This window comes from Macadamia integrifolia, chromosome 13 (genome assembly GCF_013358625.1).
Source record: "Macadamia integrifolia cultivar HAES 741 chromosome 13, SCU_Mint_v3, whole genome shotgun sequence".
Lineage (NCBI taxonomy): Eukaryota > Viridiplantae > Streptophyta > Magnoliopsida > Proteales > Proteaceae > Macadamia > Macadamia integrifolia.
The window spans coordinates 18,890,746-18,909,643 of NC_056569.1; the positions used below are offsets into that span (position 1 = coordinate 18,890,746).

The 18,898-nt window shown below is 38.2% G+C and overlaps 1 protein-coding gene across 2 annotated transcripts in view; it reads right to left on the reverse strand.

Moving 5' to 3' along the window:
• LOC122059973 (pentatricopeptide repeat-containing protein At4g04790, mitochondrial-like) overlaps positions 1 to 18,898 on the reverse strand; it is a 105,281-nt gene that overhangs the window by 73,657 nt on the left and 12,726 nt on the right. Inside the window, exons 4-5 of one of the 2 annotated variants that reach the window (XM_042623083.1) lie at positions 3,865 to 4,044; positions 3,033 to 3,097 (exon numbers count right to left, since the gene is read on the reverse strand). In XM_042623083.1, the coding sequence (XP_042479017.1) occupies positions 3,033 to 3,097; positions 3,865 to 4,044 (245 nt within the window). Of the gene's footprint in view, positions 1 to 3,032; positions 3,104 to 3,864; positions 4,045 to 18,898 lie in introns of both variants that reach the window. The other variant, XM_042623082.1, reaches the window with a different exon arrangement.

Below are 18,898 nucleotides of genomic sequence, written 5' to 3' on the forward strand. Positions count from 1 at the left end.
ATGAATAAATAATTCATTTTCAAGGAAGAAGAATATACAAGGGAAAGGGGGAAGGGAGGCTTAAGCCAACAAGGAGAAGCCAACTCAAGGGGAGCTCAAAATAGCACAATCAAAAGAAAACAAAACCAAGGAATCACCCTCAAAACTACAAAGAAAATGCACCGGGGGGGGAGGGGACAGCACCCTCACGTGGAGTGGATGATATCTACCTGAAGATTCCAAGAGGATATTATATGGGAGTTCATTGGGGAGCTAGGGATAGGGCTGGAAAGAAGGCCAAGCAGGGAATGGGCTTTGGAAGTAACATCAAAGTAAATAGCTTTCCAAATCTAGTCTGGAGAGCGGGATTTGGGGGTCCATCTACGGATGTTACGCTCCATCCAGAGGTGGTTAATAGTAGCATAGAAAGCCAGTTTGCCAATGGAGATCCTTAGTTAGGGTTAAGCATATGACCATGAGAAAATTGTTGGATAAGAGGGCTATAATGTGGATATTAATAACATAATCTCATTCTACTGAGAAAACCCAATTGCCAAAAGTCAAATTCAAAACCCATATGCCAAAAGCCAAATCCATCATTCATAAAGTTTTGACATTAATAAATTGTTTGTATAGTTTACCTTCATTAGTATTTCACCGTTGCCGACATCATTGTGACAATCCAACTACGATAATGGTAGGTGACAAATTGTAGAAAGAAGAATATGTTTTAATGCCTGTTCAAGCCAGCCATGTCGAATCATTCAACCAATTCCTAGGAGAACAATCAGGTCAACAAGTAGCTAACTTGCTGAATTCATCAAGTTGGCTTTCGGTTCAAGTGGGTCACTAGGTCATGACTCATGGTTCTCAATTTCGGTTTCGAACTAGGATTTTGACCTTGATAGAAAAGTAGAAACCGAAATGTATCGTCAAAATATGCAAAATGGGCTCGAAATTTGGTCCATTTCGTATGTCAACTAGAAATGGCCATTTCGGTAGCCAAATGATGGAATTTTGCCTTGAAACTTGTTGTAGTGCCTATTTAAGCATTTTCAACGACAACAACAAACTCAGCCTTATCCCAACTTATGGAGTCGGCTACAAGGATCCGTAAAAAACAAAGTAGGGACAATTGAAAGTAGGGAGAAATGAAGAAGAGAAGGGAATAAGAAATGAAAAAAAGATGAAAGACAAAAGAGGCACAGCCCAGCAAGTCGAGAAACTCAGCTGAGTGGGGTCAGCAATATGGGTCCTTGCCTTCAAATAGGCTCTATCGGGGTCATACTTGGGACAAAACCCAAACTACGCATGCCATTCCTCACCACTTCTCCTATGGTCATTTTAGGCCCGCCCATAGATCTCTTAGCTCCTTCAATTATAATCAAATCACTCCTCTTTATTGGGGCATCCCCAGGCCTCCGTTGTACATGACCATACCACTTCAAAAGACTTTGTCTGAGATTGTCATTAAAAGGGGTAACTTCCAAATCAGCTCTAATACGTTCATTCCTTACTTTATCCTTCCTAATTTTGCCGCACATCCATCATAACATCCTCATCTCTGCTACGCGTAGCTTTTTTATATCCCAATATTCTGCCCCATATATCATTGTCAGCCATACAACAGTCCTATAGAACTTCCCTTTAAGCTTTTAAGGAATACGTCAGTCATACAGCACTCAGGTCGCACTCTCCACTTTATACATCCCACTTCAATTCTCTGCGAAACATCATCCTCTATATCATCTTCTTTATTTATTGTTGACTCCAGATATCTAAAACAGCCACTTTGCAGCATCTCTCTCTCTCCTCAATTTTCATCGAGTCATTATCCCTCATAGTGTGACTAAAATTACACATCATACACTCCGTCCTTGATATTTAAGCATTTGTACACAAGTTCAAATCATTAGATTGAAAATAAAAAGAGTGATAGGTAGCTAGCGTACTTCGTAGCCTACTAAAACATTTGCTTTATATAGCCCTATTTTACACATTTAGTCCTATAACATACAATATTCAATAAGAACAAACAAAATATGCAACCGGAATGAAGAACCATAAAAATTGCAAAGCATTACACAATCACTTAACTATTAAACTATTTCACATTACAAATCAACAATGCATTGCCAAAAAGTGTCATCGTGGACAAGAAGCACAAATGCACAATTAACTTCACAACCATACAAATCAATACCAAATACTATTACGGGGAACCTCATAATCACTATGCTACCTTTGGCACCAGTAGAACCAAGCCTTGGACTCGATGTCAAATGCCAGCCATGTCACACTATGCATGAAGGAACACTCAAAACAGAGGTCGCAATTGAAAGCGTGCAAAACGGGGTATTTTATATAGCTCATTATGTCGTTTTGGAGAAACGACCAAACATTTCAGTCATTGAGTAAAAAGTAATTCTTTGGGGGTTTCTAGAACAAAGTTTGAAAGCGAGAACCCTTTTCTTTATCTTTATTTGGTGTTACTTGAGCAAAATGAGAGCTATTTCAACCAAAATTTCGTTCAAAACCTGTAAACATGCTGAGTCAAGGGTGACTTCATTTCAACCAAGGTTGAAACTGAGATAAGTCATCAAATTTTTGGTATGGCGAACACAATACACCAAATAAAGGAAAATACCTGAATTTAGATCCAGAGGCAAGGAGATATTTTAAGCCTTATGTCAAGGGCATTAGTGAGGAGAGAGCCAAGACCATTTGGCCAAAATGGGGGTACACCCTCTGAAGACAAGAAGCATGCTCAAGCCACAAGATATTTCACAATGTCTTGTTCCCAGGATCTTTGCACATCCCATCAGGACCCTGAATCAAGCTCTCTCAGAGGTGAAAAATAACGGCTTAGGGTGATCTATAATGCATCCGTATTTGAATTTCCGAAGACTCAATATACAGAAAATCGCAATAAATGCAACTAGAGATTACTAGTCAAGCAAATCACTAATGTTTTTCATCCAACAGAAGTGCTTTAAAAACCATATCCATGGCCTTAAGGATGTTACCAGCCATGTTCACAAGAAGTTCCTCACCGCTAAATTTGGCATGCTAGTAGCATAGTAATAGATGAAGTCTGACATATTTTTCGCTCCAGATTCTGCATCTACCAAAATAACAACATTATTACTCAATGCTCATACAAATCACATGTTTCTAAAACACTCTTTACAATTTACAACTCAGCACATATGCGTTAAAGAGACAGAACGACCATGCAAGCCCCTCTTTCACAGGATCCCAGGAGGGAGGATGGAGATGGTCCCAACCTTTGGCATTTTTGCACAAAGTGGCAACTCTCATAACTCGAAACCGCATCTTCATGCTGGAAGCTCCAGCTTTTTACCATCACGCCAAGGGACAGCCCTCAGTATGTATATTGTTAAAAACAGGAAAAATCTCAGAAATTACCATAAATTTGATTCTCCCTTATTTATAATTTTCATCTTTCTTTTTTTTTTTTTTTTTTTTTTGGGGGGCTTGGGGGGGAATTAAAGAAATGTCTACAATTTTTAAAGAAAGAAGCCCCATGTAAAACAAAAATAGCAAAAGAGCAGTTAGAAAAGCAACTGCTAGGGCTCCTTGATGACCACCGAGGAAACAAGACCCCATTCTACCTTGATAGCCCTGTCTGCAAGATGGTAGCTTAATTAGCACTTAAATTTTCTAGATATGAGTCCACATCATTATTCACTATATAATGGGTAAGTTACATGTTTCATCATGTGGGTGAGGTTTTTTTCCCTCCAACCAACCAAAATAAAAATTTGACAGCAATGGTTTCTGTTCATCCCAAAACAGGCGTTCAATTCATTTTTGCATAGAACAGAGATCCTAGCATAATAAAAAAATAAATGATGAACATACCACAGGTTTTGAATGCCAAAATGAACTTTTCCGCAAGGTTCTCTAGTAATAGCCTCCCTAGGGAGTTAAAGATACTAGCAACGCAGTGCAAAGATGAAACCTTTGTTATGTCCAGAACTTCTGACAATTGCAAAACCTCCTTCAATCTGTCATTTTCGCACAGTGCCAACAAATAGTTTTCTGTCACATGAGCAAAATCTTGTGAGAATTTCCATTATAGCTGAAGAGAAAGCTGTGACTGCTTTACACCAAAATAGAGGATATTGCATAAGAATCAAATAGTAAATAAAGGATGATTTAATTAATAAAATTTATGGTTCTTCCTTCGGTCCATGTATTTCCTTGCTCTAATTAAAAAATTTACTTATTTTTGCTTATCAGAAAAATAAATAAATAAATAAATAAAAAAAGAGGAATGATTTAACAGGATCTCCTTTGAAGAATCTATGTTGCCCTAGGCTACAAGCAAAAGATAACTTTGCATGCATATATATTTTATGCAAGTATCTTCATAAAAGATTTAATTTGAATGCAGTGCACTGATAAGGCATGGTTATTATCAAGGAATATTGCTTTGCCAAAAATAAATAAATAAATAAAGGAATATTGCTATAAATCTCAACATTAGTTAATATATCATTTAGTTAACATCCTTGCGAAGCCTTGATATTAATGAGATTTGATCAAATGTAATTTCTCATTTTGGACTCAGAAAATTATCCCAAAGTGGAATAAATTAAGTGAAAAATGTTCTATAAAATCTGGTAAAATGGTTTAATATTTAGACAGTCCTAATAAATTTATTTTTTTGGAAAAATATCATGCAGCAATCTCTGACAATTAATAGGAATTATTTTGGCATTTGTCTCAAATGGCACCAATTAGAGATCGGGAATATACAAACATGTTGTCTACTCTAACACAAAAAATGAATTCACCAAATCCTTTTGGAAAGTAATTGAATAGAAATATGAAGAACAGTAAGGTTACTCCATTGTGAAATAACCTAGAGGAGGGTGAATAGGTTATACTAGTGGATTTTTTCTTTGGTTTAAAGTTCCCAAGTGTGCAATTGCAAATTAAAAATGTGGAATTTGAAAAATAAGTACAATCACACAACACAAAGATTTATAGTAGTTTGACTCAATCCGAGTCTAGTCCATTCCCTACAAGTTCCACTTGTTAGGTATTCCACTAGCTCTTCCCTTTCAGTACGAGTAGGTAAGAAGGAAAACCTTTACCAACTCTTTTAAGAATAAGAGATCCATACAAAATCTCTTTCACAGGCAAGGACTAAAGTATCGGTATCAGTCGCCGTATCGGTCGACCAAAATTAAGATACGTATCGGAGGGTATCATATTGTGTTGGAGATACGCTAAGATACGCATATAAATGAATATGAAACACCTTTTTAAACACTTTTGCATAAAAAATTTGTTAAAAAAAGCTGTTGATAACATGTATTATGCATAAACACTAAATTAAGGGTATCGCACTAAGAATTCAAGATTTGTAGTTGTCCCATAAATGTAAAATCCTTATTCTCAGCCTTGATTTCCACTTTAGTTAGAGAGAAATATGGCAGTAATTTTGGAACAAAAACGCCTCAAAAAATCATGTTTTCTAAAAAAATACCCATCTTGGCCATTATATGACCGTAGCGTACTGTATTGGTACATACCGATACTCACCGATACGTACTGATCGATACATACCGATACTCACCGATATGTACTGATACTCATCGATACGTACTGATCGATACATACAAATACTCACCGATACATACCGAAACGTTTATTTCACCTCGATTTTATATTTTCCATAGAGTATCAGTATGTATCGATAGTGTATTGGTGCATATCAGTATGTATTGTAGGATATATATCGATACGAAAGGATTTTAAAAATTCTGTATCGTATTGGTGTGTATTGTATCGGTCGGCTAAATTTAAGATACATATCGGAGGGTATCGTATCGATATCGGAGATACTTTAAACCATGTAATCACAGGTAGAGAGGGATCTTACAATCTCTTTACAGGTTGAGAAGGACCTTACAACTCTTTTGAGGATAAGAGGATCACACACATCAACCTAATTATAGTCTAGACCGATGTGGAGTAACAACCGTCCAATACTAGAGTTACCCAAACTCTTGGACAAACACAAAATTAAGAGTGGGATAAAGTTTAGAGTTACTCTTGTGTGGTGCAAGAATGATATGCAGATATGTGTGTAATGCACCTTTCAAAATCTTCAAGAAGCTTGCCAAAGCTATGGTGAAGTCGAAGAATCTTGAGTTTCATTTATATGGATAGTGTAGACCAAGAACTCGAGAGTAGTATAGAGTATAGCTCACTTTAAATGCTTTAGGAATGATTCTCAATTGATTAGGATTAATCGTTAATTAATGAGTTAAGTTGCTCTATTGCAACATGTTGGTCACAAGTTCAAAACTTGAAAACAACCTCTTTTGCGAAGCAAGGGGTAAGGCTGCATGCACTGGGTTGCTCTTTTTCAATAGTTAATTAATGAGTAACATTAGAGATATTTATAGGTGAAATTAGGAAACAAAAGGCAAAAAATCTCACTCGAATGGTCACTTTTTGGGTGTACTAGTCGACCTCCACGGTTGCCCGTCAACCGCCCAAAAGAGCCATTGCAAAATAGCCGTTAAAAAATAGCCATTGCAAGCTGATTAACCCACCCGGTCGACCGACTGGCTACTTTGACCAGCAGCTGTCCAGTTGACAGGCTGGAGCTGGTTGATGCCGCCAGCCTTTGGCCAGAATGCCTTTTGCAGGTCTGTTTTGGTGGGTTTTACCGCACAGTGTTCAAATGGCCATAACTTGGTCATACAAACTCTGATTGGTCTGATTCTAAGTCCGTTGGTTTCATAACTTGAAACTCTACAAGTCTCGTGAAGAGACCATCAGTTGATACCCATTTATTAAATACCAAAAATACCCTTGAACATGAAATGTGCTGTTTTTACCGCCAATGAAGAGGCTTTCTTGAAGCCAACATGTTCCTTACCACTATGGGTCTTGGTCCTTACTAAAATGACATGTTCTGGAATCATTCTAAGTAATGCAAATGCCTATATGATGCATGATACGTGTGTGTGTGTGTGTGTGTACAATTACAAGCAACACAACTAAATTTCTAGACAACTTGTACTGGATCTTCACTCTTCATTATAGCAAGCTTTCCAAGCTTGAAGACTTCATATCTTCAAGAGCCTTCCAAAGTCAAGGTTGTCTTGACACAATGTTTTGAGCATTTTTCTTCAGGCTTAACTTCTAGATCTTGACTTCCAGAGCTTGACTTTTCCATACTTGATTTTTTCAAGCTCGACTTCTCCAAGCTTGATTTTTTACTATCTAAACATTGCTTAAGAATATATAGTTAATTTGTCTATTTGTTTGTAATCATCAAAACCACTTTAGGTAGATTAGGAGTGTGGGCAAATCCCCAACACATTGTGACCTAGTGGTCACAGGTTTGAGTAAGGAAACAGCCTCTCCGTGAAGCAGGGTAAGGCTGCATCCCTTTCGGTGTAGACTCAGTTTGGTATCATTTCAAAACAGTGCATATAAAAGCACTGTTCTGATCAAAACAGATTGAAATTTTGATCCATTTGGAGTAGTTTTGCTTATTAGGGGGAAAACTCCAAAAAACCCCAGGGATTTTTTTTTATTTTTTTTTTTTTATTTTTTTTTTTCACATCACCTACATTTATTGGTGGAACGAAGTGTTGGAGACAACTACAACACATCTACAGCAATGTTTGCTCCATTTGAACAAGATTTAAATTAAAAGTACACCCTTTTTTCCCAAAGGTTTTGTGCCCTCCTGGAATTCTATGTCTACCAATACAAAGTTGGAGGAACAATTTCGTAGAGGCGATATAACCTTGGCTGTACACTTGTCCTTGACTACTTGTAACTCTTGTACACTTTTACTTGCATACCTATAACACTTTGACATTGTGTAATATGAAATCGTTTTTCTTCATTCCTAATGCATATCTTAGTTGTTTTTGTAGAATCTTGTTTGTTCTAATACCAAATATACAGAAGCGAACGACATACACTACCAACATATGGTACAAAACCAAATTACCATTTTGGGTGTATTTTTTACAATGTAAGAGTTCTAATATGTATAGAGATGCTTAATTAAGGTTTCCTTGAATTTCGAGCCAAAAAAATGGCCATTTGACCACCAAAATGGCCAAATGAAATGGACAGCCAAAATATGCAGAGATTCAGGCGAAGTTCAGTCACCAAAGTACTTCGACAGGGTTGAAACTGAAATCTTGAACCTTGGTTAATATGGGAACATCAGGCAAGTTAAGTGTTCGTTTTTTTTTTTACTACTTTACTACAAAACAAAGAAAAAAGTTTCAAAAAGAAAGTGTATAATTCCAACTCCTTTACCCTATAGAAAGGCGGTTCTTTTTTTTTTTTACTACTTTACTACAAAACAAAGAAAAAAGTTTCAAAAAGAAAGCGTATAATTCCAACTCCTTTACCCTATAGAAAGGATGCAATTGTTACTAAGCACCACGGGACCAGTACCAAGAGGATAGAATTAACGGATCACGTGGAAGCCTTAATCTCCATTTTCAAGAGCTCTTGGGGAACGTAGAGAGTCGAGAAAGGAATCCAACGCTCAATGTAAGGAACATAATGAAGAGATTTATGATTCATCATTAACCTTAACAAGGACAAAAGCTGTTCCTACACAAGCATAGCACCATTCTTATAGGTAAGCATTTGTCATTCAGAACTGGTAGTGTTTGGATAATTTGTTTGCCTCACTATCCTGTCTGGTGCAGTTCCTGACAGCAAAGACGGCCATTATAAGGTCGGAAACCTTTAGTAGTGTTAGAAGATGTCGAGTGAGGGGGACGGAGGTGCTAATCTCCATTTCTCTCCTTGGGCTTTTATGTCCTTATACTTATGTGGCTGGTGTATTTCCTTTAATGCCTCTAGTAGGGTTATGTTCTATCATATATATTGAATGGAGTGGGAGTCTCAACATAAGGTTGTGACACAATTATCTTTTTTCTTTTTTTTCTTCTTCTAATTTACATGGCATCAGAGGAAGATCCTTAGGGACTGATACAATTACTACAGTTTTTCATCAAAACAAGTTCCTTCTTCAATCAAAGAGTCAAGAATTTTATTTTCAAATTTCTATCAAGTTCTCCGTGAAAGGGCGCAGCACCCTATGCTGCTTTTTTGGTTGCTTCTAGATACTAGTTCACGATCAGCCAAGGACAAGGTCTCATCTAAGATGGTTGCTGGTTTATGGAGTGAAGATTGAAGTCAAGAGTTCAAGCTTTTGGACAAAACAATTTTGTCAGGGTTTTAGACAAAATCGATTTGTGTCAGGGTTTTGTGGATCGAATTTTGCCAAGTATTATTTCTCTGTGGATCGATTTTTGTCAAGGTTTTGGGAGATCGATTGATCTTTATTGAAGGGATATTTCGTTGGGATTACTTAGTGTTTTGGATCAATCTCCTTGTGGATCGATCCTACTTGTATCAATTTTCTTGGAGCAGGGTTCTTGAAGGTCGACTTTTTGCAAGGTTTTGTGACCGATTGCTTGTTAATTATATTGCATTAATGGCTGAAGTTGAAGCAAAGAGTGTTTTTACTGAGGGGGTTCTACCCTCCTCCCATAGGATTACAAAGAAGAAACTCGCAAGAGTTGCCAATTTTCAACAGTAGAAGAAAATTGTGCAATTAATGTTGACTGGTTGTGATCAACAGAGTCATCTTACAATGGTGATGTCTGCCACAGACACCACATGGGATACTGTCGATGCACGAATTTTGGGACAGCTGCTGAACTTGATGGAGAACTCTATTGTTAATGATAGTTACTCACATTGACATTATGAAGGAGCTGTGAGAGTATTTGAATATTCTGTATTCTGGACAGAACAACTTGTCTCGGACTTATGAGTTGTGTCAAGAGTTTTACAGTGTCGATCGAAAGGGTCACCTACTTACTCAGTACTTTGCTGATTTCAAGAGGATGTACAAGGACTTAAACTCTCTACTTCCTATTAGTGGTGATGTGACGAACATGCAGTCTGTTGCAGAGCTAGCAGGAGCAGATTGCAGTTATGGGCTTTTTGGGAGGTCTTGGAACAGAGTATGACTATGTTCATTCTCAGATTCTTGGAGGTGACAAAGTGGCATCTCTTGTAGATACTTTTTCCTGAGTCGTACGGGTATCTCGAGAGAATTCTCATGATCCTACACCAATGGACAGCTTCGACTTGCAGCACAGAGTAATAATCCTAGAGCTCCACGTAGTACATGTAGTGATAGAAGCAAGGGGTAACCTATTGGTAACCCTTCAGATAGTTCAGGGGCAATAAGCACATGCCACCATTATGGCAAACCAAAACACATCCAACATTTATGTTGGAAACTTCATGGAAAACCTTCTCAGAAGCAGTTTTCCAATTCAGCAACAAGTGCTGAGCCTTCTTAGCTTGGACAATCTAAGGATAAGATGGTCAAGATGGCCGATGAAGAATTTACACGGTACAATTAGTTTCAAACTCATGCTCCTCAGCCTTTCACTACTACTTTGTCCAGATAAGTAATGCCATTGCATGTCTCCCCTCTTCTTCTCGTACCTGGATGATTGATTAAGGTGCATTGGACCACATGTCCAGTGTTTCAGGTATGTTTTCTTCCTAAGGAATCTTTTGCTAACATCACATTGGCCAATGGTTCAGCTATAAAGGTCAATAGCACTGGCACAGTTCGTCTTATTTCTTCTTTGTCGGTACCGTCTATCCTTTATTTGCCACATTTTCCTTTTAATCTTTTGTCTGTAAGCAAGTTCACACATGTTTACTGTCCTGCAACATTTTCTTCCGACTCATGTGTTTTTCAGGACCTTATGATCAAGAAGATGATTGGTAGAGAGACAATCCTACTTCTATTGCTTGTTCAAGTATTCTAACCCCTCAGCAAGTTCACTGCTGGTGGGGCCATCCATCCTTACAAAGTCTAAAGAAGGTGTTTTTTTTTTTTTTGGATGAATAAATAATTCAATACCAAGAGAAGAAGAATATATAGGGGGAAAAAAAGGGGGGGAGCCTAAGCCAACAAGGAGAGGCGAGCCCCAAGGGGAAACAAAAACAATGCACAAAACTCAAAGAGAGACAAAATTGGGACTAAAGGAGGGGGGAGCCTAAGTCTAAAGAAGGTTGATCTTGTTTTTTGGATGAATAAATAATTCATTACCAAGAGAAGAAGAATATACAGGGGGAAAAAAAGGGAAGGGGCGGGGCGGGGCGGGGCGGGGCGGGGCGGGGCGGGGCGGGAGTCTAAGTCTAAAAAAGGTTGATTCTTGTTTTAGTCTCTTTCTAGTTTAAAATGAGTTTTGTAGTTTGGAAAGCTACATCGTGTAAGCTATTCCACTCGAATCAATAAATGGTCCATGCACCCTTTTGCTTCGGTTCACTCCGATGTATGGGTCCTTGTCTTTTTACATCTAAATTAGGTTTTAAATATTTTGTTACTTTTGTTGATGACTATTCCAGAGTTCCTGGATCTATTTAATGAAAAATCCATCTGAGTTATTTTCCATCTTTTGTGCCTTTTTTGTTGAAGTTCAAAACTAGTTTAATGTGACCATTAAAGTTTTACGTAGTGATAATGCAAATGAGTGCTATTCTTTTTTGGTCCTTTTTCTCAGTTTATGGTTGGCTATGGTATGATTCATCAGTCTTCCTGTTCAGATACTCACCAACAAAATGGAGTTGCTGAAAGGAAGAAGAGACATTTGATGGAGGCTGCTCGGTCCCTTCTCTTTGAAATGAAGGTGGCCAACACTTTTGGGCTGATATGTTTTGACTGCTTGTTATCTCATTAATCGTATGCCTTCTTTTGTTCTATGTGGTGGTATTCCCTATTCTTTATTGTTTCCTTCTGACCCATTTTTGTTCTTCCACCTCATGTTTTTTGCTGTGTTTGTTTTATTCATAATCATCGTCCAGGTTTATCAAAGTTGGATCCCAAGCTCTTAAGAGATAACTCATGTACCCAAAAGGGGTAGCGGTGTTATTCTCCTGTCTTACAAAAATATTTTGTTACTGCTGAAGTATACTTCTTTGAGTTCACGTCCTACTCGGATGAGTCATTTGCTTTATCTGAGCTGGATGATGATCTTCCACTTTATTTTATTCAATATTCTGTTCCACAGGTTGTCACGGAAGCAAAGTTGCCACCACCACCTCCTCCACCATTTATTCCACAAGTTTATACTCGTCGTCCTCAAGAAGCATCAGCACCTCCTATCTCTACAGAACTTACCCCATCGTCTTTGTCTACGATCCTATTCCAGGTATCTTTGTCTAAGACTCTGACTAGATCTTCCCATTGCACAGTGTAAGGGTGTTAGGAGTTGTACACCATATTTCCAACTTTGTGTCTTATTCTGGTTTGACTCATCTTTTCATTCTTGTCTTCCGGCTGTTTCTTGTCTTTCAGTTGTTTCTTGCCATCCTATTCCTAGGTCTAATGCAGAGACATTATCTAGTTCTAGTTGGATGACAGCTATGGAAGAATTGTTCTCTTTGGAGGAAAATAAAACTTAGGATCTTGTAGCGTTGCCCAAAGGCAAGTCAGCTATTGGTAGTCGTTGGGTTTATGTGGTTAAGGTTAACCTCGATGGTTCTCTTGCTCAGTTGAAGGCCCAGTTAGTTGCGAAGGGGTATGCCCAAGTTAATGGTGTTGACTATTTGGATATCTTTTTTCCTGTTGCCAAGTTAGCATATGTTCGTCTTTTGATATCTCTAATGGCTTTGACTCACTGGCAATTGTATCAGCTTGATGTGAAGAATGCTTTTCTTCACAATGATTTGAATGAGGAGATATCCATGGAGTAACCTCCGGAGTTTGTTGCTCAAATGGTGTGCAAGCATAAGGAGTCCTTGTATAGTATAAAGCAGTCTCTCGGGCATGGTTGGTAGGCTCACTAATGTGGTTCGTGAATTTGGGATGTCAAGGTGTGATACTGTGATTGTGATCATTTGGTGTTCTATCGAAAGTCTAGTGTAGGGAGGATGTTTCCGTTTGTGTATGTTGATGATATTGTCATTATAGGAGATGAAATTGAAGGAATCCCAAGTTTAAAAGTGTAATTACAGCAACATTTTCAAACTAAGGAACTAGGAAGGTTGAAGTATTATCAAGGAAGGGAATTTCACTTTCTCATATGAAAATATGTCCTGAACTTGATTACAAAGACTTGTATGTTAGGAACCAAACCTTTTGATACTCCAATGGATCCAAATGTGAAACTTACAGCTAAACGAGGTGATATGTTAGAAGACCCTGAGAGATGTCGAATGTTGGTGGGAAAGCTGAACTATTTGACTATGACTCAACCTGACAGTGCGTTCTCTGACAGTGTTGAGAGTTTCTTTCGTCTCTGTGTGCACTCCATTAGGAGGTTGTATTCCTCTTTTGAGGTATCTCAAGAATGCTTCAGGTCTTAGCCTGTTATACTCTGATCATTGAAATGGACGTGTTGAAGGTTTTCATGATGCTGATTGGGTTGGATCTCCTGTTGATAGGCGATCAACCACTAGGAAATGTACTTTTGTTGGTGGACACCTTGTGTCTTGGAAGAGCAAAAATCAGGCTATTGTGGCTAGGTCTAGGAGAGTCTAAGAATCGTGCCATGGCTCAAGTCACTTGTGAGCTGATGTGGGTGAAGCAATTGTTGACAGAACTTGGGTTTGAGTGCACTTCTTCTATGCAGTTGTGGTGTAATAACCAAGCTACTATTCATATTGCGTCAAATCCAGTGTTCCATGAGAAAGCAAAATATTAGTGAGAGAATACCAGTAGGTATTTACAGAATGGCAGGCTCAAACAAGAATGCCCCTGAGCACCTTTTTCCGAGTCACAAAATTGGTATGAATAAACGTACTTCAGCAGGATTGGTCGAGATACTGTTATAAAGTAGAGAAAGAACAAGTGCATAAATCCATAAAATAGAAGGCCCCATAAGATAGTTGTAATAAGTAAGTTCATGAATCCCGTTTTCAAATGCAAGCACACGAAACGAACCACATTCAAAGTTTTGAGATCAAAATCGTATGCGCTATGTTTCAAACAATAAATGTAACTCAAGAGAAAATTATCATATGGATAACAACTAAGGTTCAAGAAGTCGACCTGTATTAAGAAGGTTGCTAAAGAAGTTCTAGGGGAATCGAAGGGTATTCGTCCGGCATCCTAAGGAAACTTGGTGGTGGGATGACGAGGTCTAGGCAGCTATAAAGACCAAGAAACCTAGTTTTAAGACTTGGCAAAGGACTAAAGAGGTAGAAGATTAATAAAAAAAATTTTTAAAAAAAAAAAGTATAATGTTGCCAAAAAAGAAGCTAGGAAGATTGTAGGGAAAGCAAGAGAGAAGAAATATGAAGACCTTTATAATAATCTGAACAGAAAGGAAGGGAAAAAAACTATCCACAAGATGGATAAAACGAGAGAAAGGTAGAGTAGAGATTTCGATCATGTTATATGCATTAAAAGTGATGAGGTAGAGTTCTTGATATCAGACTAAATTACAAAGGGGTAATCAGTCCCAGTAGGATCCATCATAAATTCGAACACACAATCAAGTTCAGATTCAACAGAAAACTCAGATCTGGAAAATAGTGATGAATAGAGGAGATTACGATTATTCACAAACCACAGCTCAGATGGAGCTAAATTTTGGATTGATTGGTCCTCCTAAGGGCCTCAACAAACACTCAATATCCTGCAGCAATCAGATATCTGACTTGAATGTTACACACTCAAAAATTCTTCCTAGGAAAGCCCTGTAACTCTATTCGATAGCCTTTGTGTGCATCTTCTGATCAACAATCTTAGAGGGCTTCAATCTCACTTTAAACAATAAACAAAGATAAAAATAAAAGAAAAAACAAAGGACAAGGATGAGAATCTATTGTAAAAGAAAGGGGGTAGGGGAATGGCTATCTCAGCCCGGGTCTCTCACCCTCAACTCTCTTAGTTGATGAACGAACCTATCTAAGGCCAAACTAGTGAGCATAGCTCACAAAAAATTTCATTAATCAATCCATTACATCTATAGGATCCGGAGTGGTGCATCCAAAGTGTTGTTGTGACCGATAGAAGAAAGGAAAATCCTAAAGGGCAGTGGTAAAATCGGCAATGATGTACCATTTCCCAACTGAATGGAGTAGACTAAAAGGATCTGTCAAAGAAAAAGATAAAAGAAAGAAGAGGGAAAAGGGGAAAAGATAATGAAAAGAAGTGAAACAAGGTAATGTAACATCTATGGGCCATCCTATCTAAAGAAATTGGTAATATGGATCTTTGCCCTTCAAACAACTATGTTTAATGTCATACTACTGTCAAGACCTAGCTTCGCATGTTTTTCCTTGCCAACTCATCAATGGTCATTTTAGGTCTGCCCCTAGCTCTTTTATTTCCTTCCCACAGGATCTAATCACTCCTCCGTACTGGAGCATCTCAAGGCCTCCTCTGAACATGGCAATACCACCTTAAGCGGGATTCTCAAAGCTTATCCTAAATCGGGGCCACTCCCAACTCAGCTCTTCCCTATCATTCCTCACTCTATCTCTCCCAGTTTAGTCGCATATCCATCTCAATATCCACATTTCTGCTACACTCAACTTATCTGTGTTACGCTTATTGACTACCCAACATTCAGCCCATACAACATAGATGCCCTTACGACAGTCTTGTAGAAATTTCCTTTAAGCTTGAGAAAAATACGTCGATCACATTACACTCCAAAAGCACCTCTCCACTTTATCCATCCTGTTTTAATTCTGTTAGGGACATCATCATCTATCTCACCATCCTTATTAATAATTGACCCCAAATATTTCAAAACAGTCGCTTTGCGAAATCTCTCTCCCTCAAGTTTCACCATTTCAGTATCAGTCTATGAGGAACAGTTACCCACCAATACACCATATATTCCGTCTTTGTTCTACTTATCTTAAGGCCCCTTGGTTCCAATGTAGGTCTTCATAACTCCAACTTATGATTAATCCTTGCTATTGTCTAATCCACTAAAAACGATATCATCAGCAAAGAGCATACACCATGGAACCTCTCCTTAAATGTTCTTAGTTAAATCATCCATGATAAGCATAAACAGATGGGGACTTAAAGTGGATCCTTAATGTAACCCAATGGTAATTGGGAACTCACTACTGTGACCTCCCACAGATCTCACACTAGATAACATCCTCTCATATATGTCTTTGATTATGTCCACATACATACTAGACACCCCTTTCTTCTCTAATGCATGTCAAATTAGCTCTCGAGGGACATTGACATAGGCCTTTTCTAGGTCGATGAACACCATGTGAAGATCCTTCTTGTAGGTTTTTTATTTTTCCATGATCTTCATTAGAAGGTAAATCGCTTTTGTCATGGATCTCCTAGGCATAAAAGCATATTGGTTCCTCGAGACCCTAAATTCTCTTATACGGATTTCGATGACCTGACCTTCTCCCACAATTTCATTGTATGACTCATAAGTTTTACGCCTCTATAGTTATTGCAGCTCTGTATATTGCCTTTATTTTTTAAGACTGGGACTACAAAACTTCTCCATTCATCAGGCATCTTTCTCGTGCTCATAATCTTATTAAACAACTTGGTTAGCTAGGCAACCCCACACACTCCCAAACCCTTCCACACTTCAATTGGTAACTTATCTAGGCCTGGTGTCTTGCCAACTTTCATCTTTCTCAGGAAACCTTTAACCTCAGTCATATATTTTGAACATATCTATGATGCGTGCTGTTACGACTTGTTACTCCCATTACTCCTCCATGTGTTCTCTATTTAGTAAGACAAAAATACTCAACCCATCTCTTGTTAATGTCTTCATACTTTACATGTACTCTACCATCTTCGCTCTTGATACATCGAATAGTATCAAAATCTCTGTTGGTCATGTCTCGAATTTTAGTTATCTTGTAAACATTTTTCCCCTTCTTTAGTGTAAATTGTTGTACAAGTCTTCATATTTTTCTCCTGTGCTTTTCCCACAATCTTTTTTGCCTCATTTCTGGCAGCCTTATACCTCTTTTGACCTTCAGCCTCTTTCATCCTCGGCCAAATCTTAAAACTGATTTTCTTAAGCTTAATGGTTGCTTGAACTTCCTCATCCCACCACCAAGTCTTTCTAGGGGCTAGCCGAGTACCCTCAGACACCCCTAAACCTCTTTGGCAACTTTTTTATGCAATCTGTCATATTAGTCCACATCATGTTGGCATCTCCTTCAAAATCCCACATTCCCTGCTTCATCACTTTTTGGCAATGATGCATGGGGCGGAATGTTACGCAGTTAAGAAGTGTACTATAGATAAGCTAAGTGTAATAGATATGAGGATGTTGAGATATATGTGAGGCAAATCTAGGAAGGATAAAGGAATGACCATATTAGAGCTGATTTGGGAGTTGCCCTAATTCAAGACAAGCTCTGAGAAATTCGTTTGAGGCGGCATGGGCATGTTCAACGGAGATTTTGGGATGCACTAATAAGGAGTGGCTAGATTCAGATGGTATGATCTAAAAGAGCTAGGGGCAGGCCTAAAATGAACAAAAGAGAAGTAATGAGGAACGACATGCGTGGTTTAGGTCTTGATTCTAGTATAACCTCAAATAGAACTGTTTTGAGGGCAAGGATAAATGTAGCAGCCCCATTTAGGTGGGATTTTACTGAGGTGGTGTTGTGTCCCTTTCTTTTTACCTTTTTTAGTAATATTTTACCATTGCACAGATCCATTTAGCGGACCACATTTAGTTAGGAAAAGGATGAGTTGCTATTGTTGTTGTTCAAGAAGTTGACCACTTCAGTCGAACCAACCAAAATAAGTCGGTTTCGACCCTGGTTGAAATGAAATGTAAAGTGACTAATCTAGCATGCATAATTTCAACCGAAACTTGAAACTTTCAAGTTTTGGTCGAAATCTTGGGTCATCTCGATTGTACCTTTTTGTTTTGCCAAAACAATACAACCATGGGTAAAAAGGTTCAAAAGTCTATAGAAACCAACACTGCTTCGATCGACTCTTGTCCCCATTTCGTAGTTTAATGCATACCTACTGTGAAGTGTAATACCTTTGATTTGAAGCAGGTTTTGGTCATTCCACTTACTATTCTTGGTGGAAGAAGTTGTTAGGACTTAGGAGCCTGTACATCTCATCTACAACTAAGATTTGGGGGTTTTGAGGGCAATTGGTTGAAGATGGATTGCAGGCTGAACAGAGGCAAAACAGCCATGAACTGTGCCGGATAAAAGATTCCAACAAATGGATCTCAACAAACGAATGACAAAAACAAATGACTCAGAGAGAAGGTTCCAAGATGGTGAGTTCCTCCAAAGGACTGCAACCATTGGAGATGACCCCCGTCAATTGCTCCTTTTCCAATGGTCGTAACCCAAGCTTGAAGATGAAGAGACTCTCTCTACTCTCCAAATACAATGTTCTATTGTGTTGATATGCAATTAGGGTTCCAGCCTTAGCCTTTTAAACAAAAGCCAATGATGGAGATTACAATCCAACAGACGTGATAATCCCAAATGTTGACCATAAAGGGTAATCACAAGTTATCTTTATTGCATAAAAGGACAATCCTACAATAATGTAACATGAAATCCCTAATGGTAGAAAACTTTCATTAGGTTCCTCCCACCCCCAAACATAACCAACCTCCACAATGGGCCTTACAGGCATGGAAGTAAATCACCACCATAAATCATAATCCCTTGCATATTAATATAGGAATATCATGACCAGTGATTAGACACAAAAGTTTGAAATAACTTTTAAAATATTATTTATTTAATATAATAATAAAATAAAATTCCTTTCGTAAACACTTTACAAAACATGTATCAAGACCCGGATTTTGACCAGTTACAATTAAAAGACTCGTTCATTTGGATGTTCTCTGTAAGA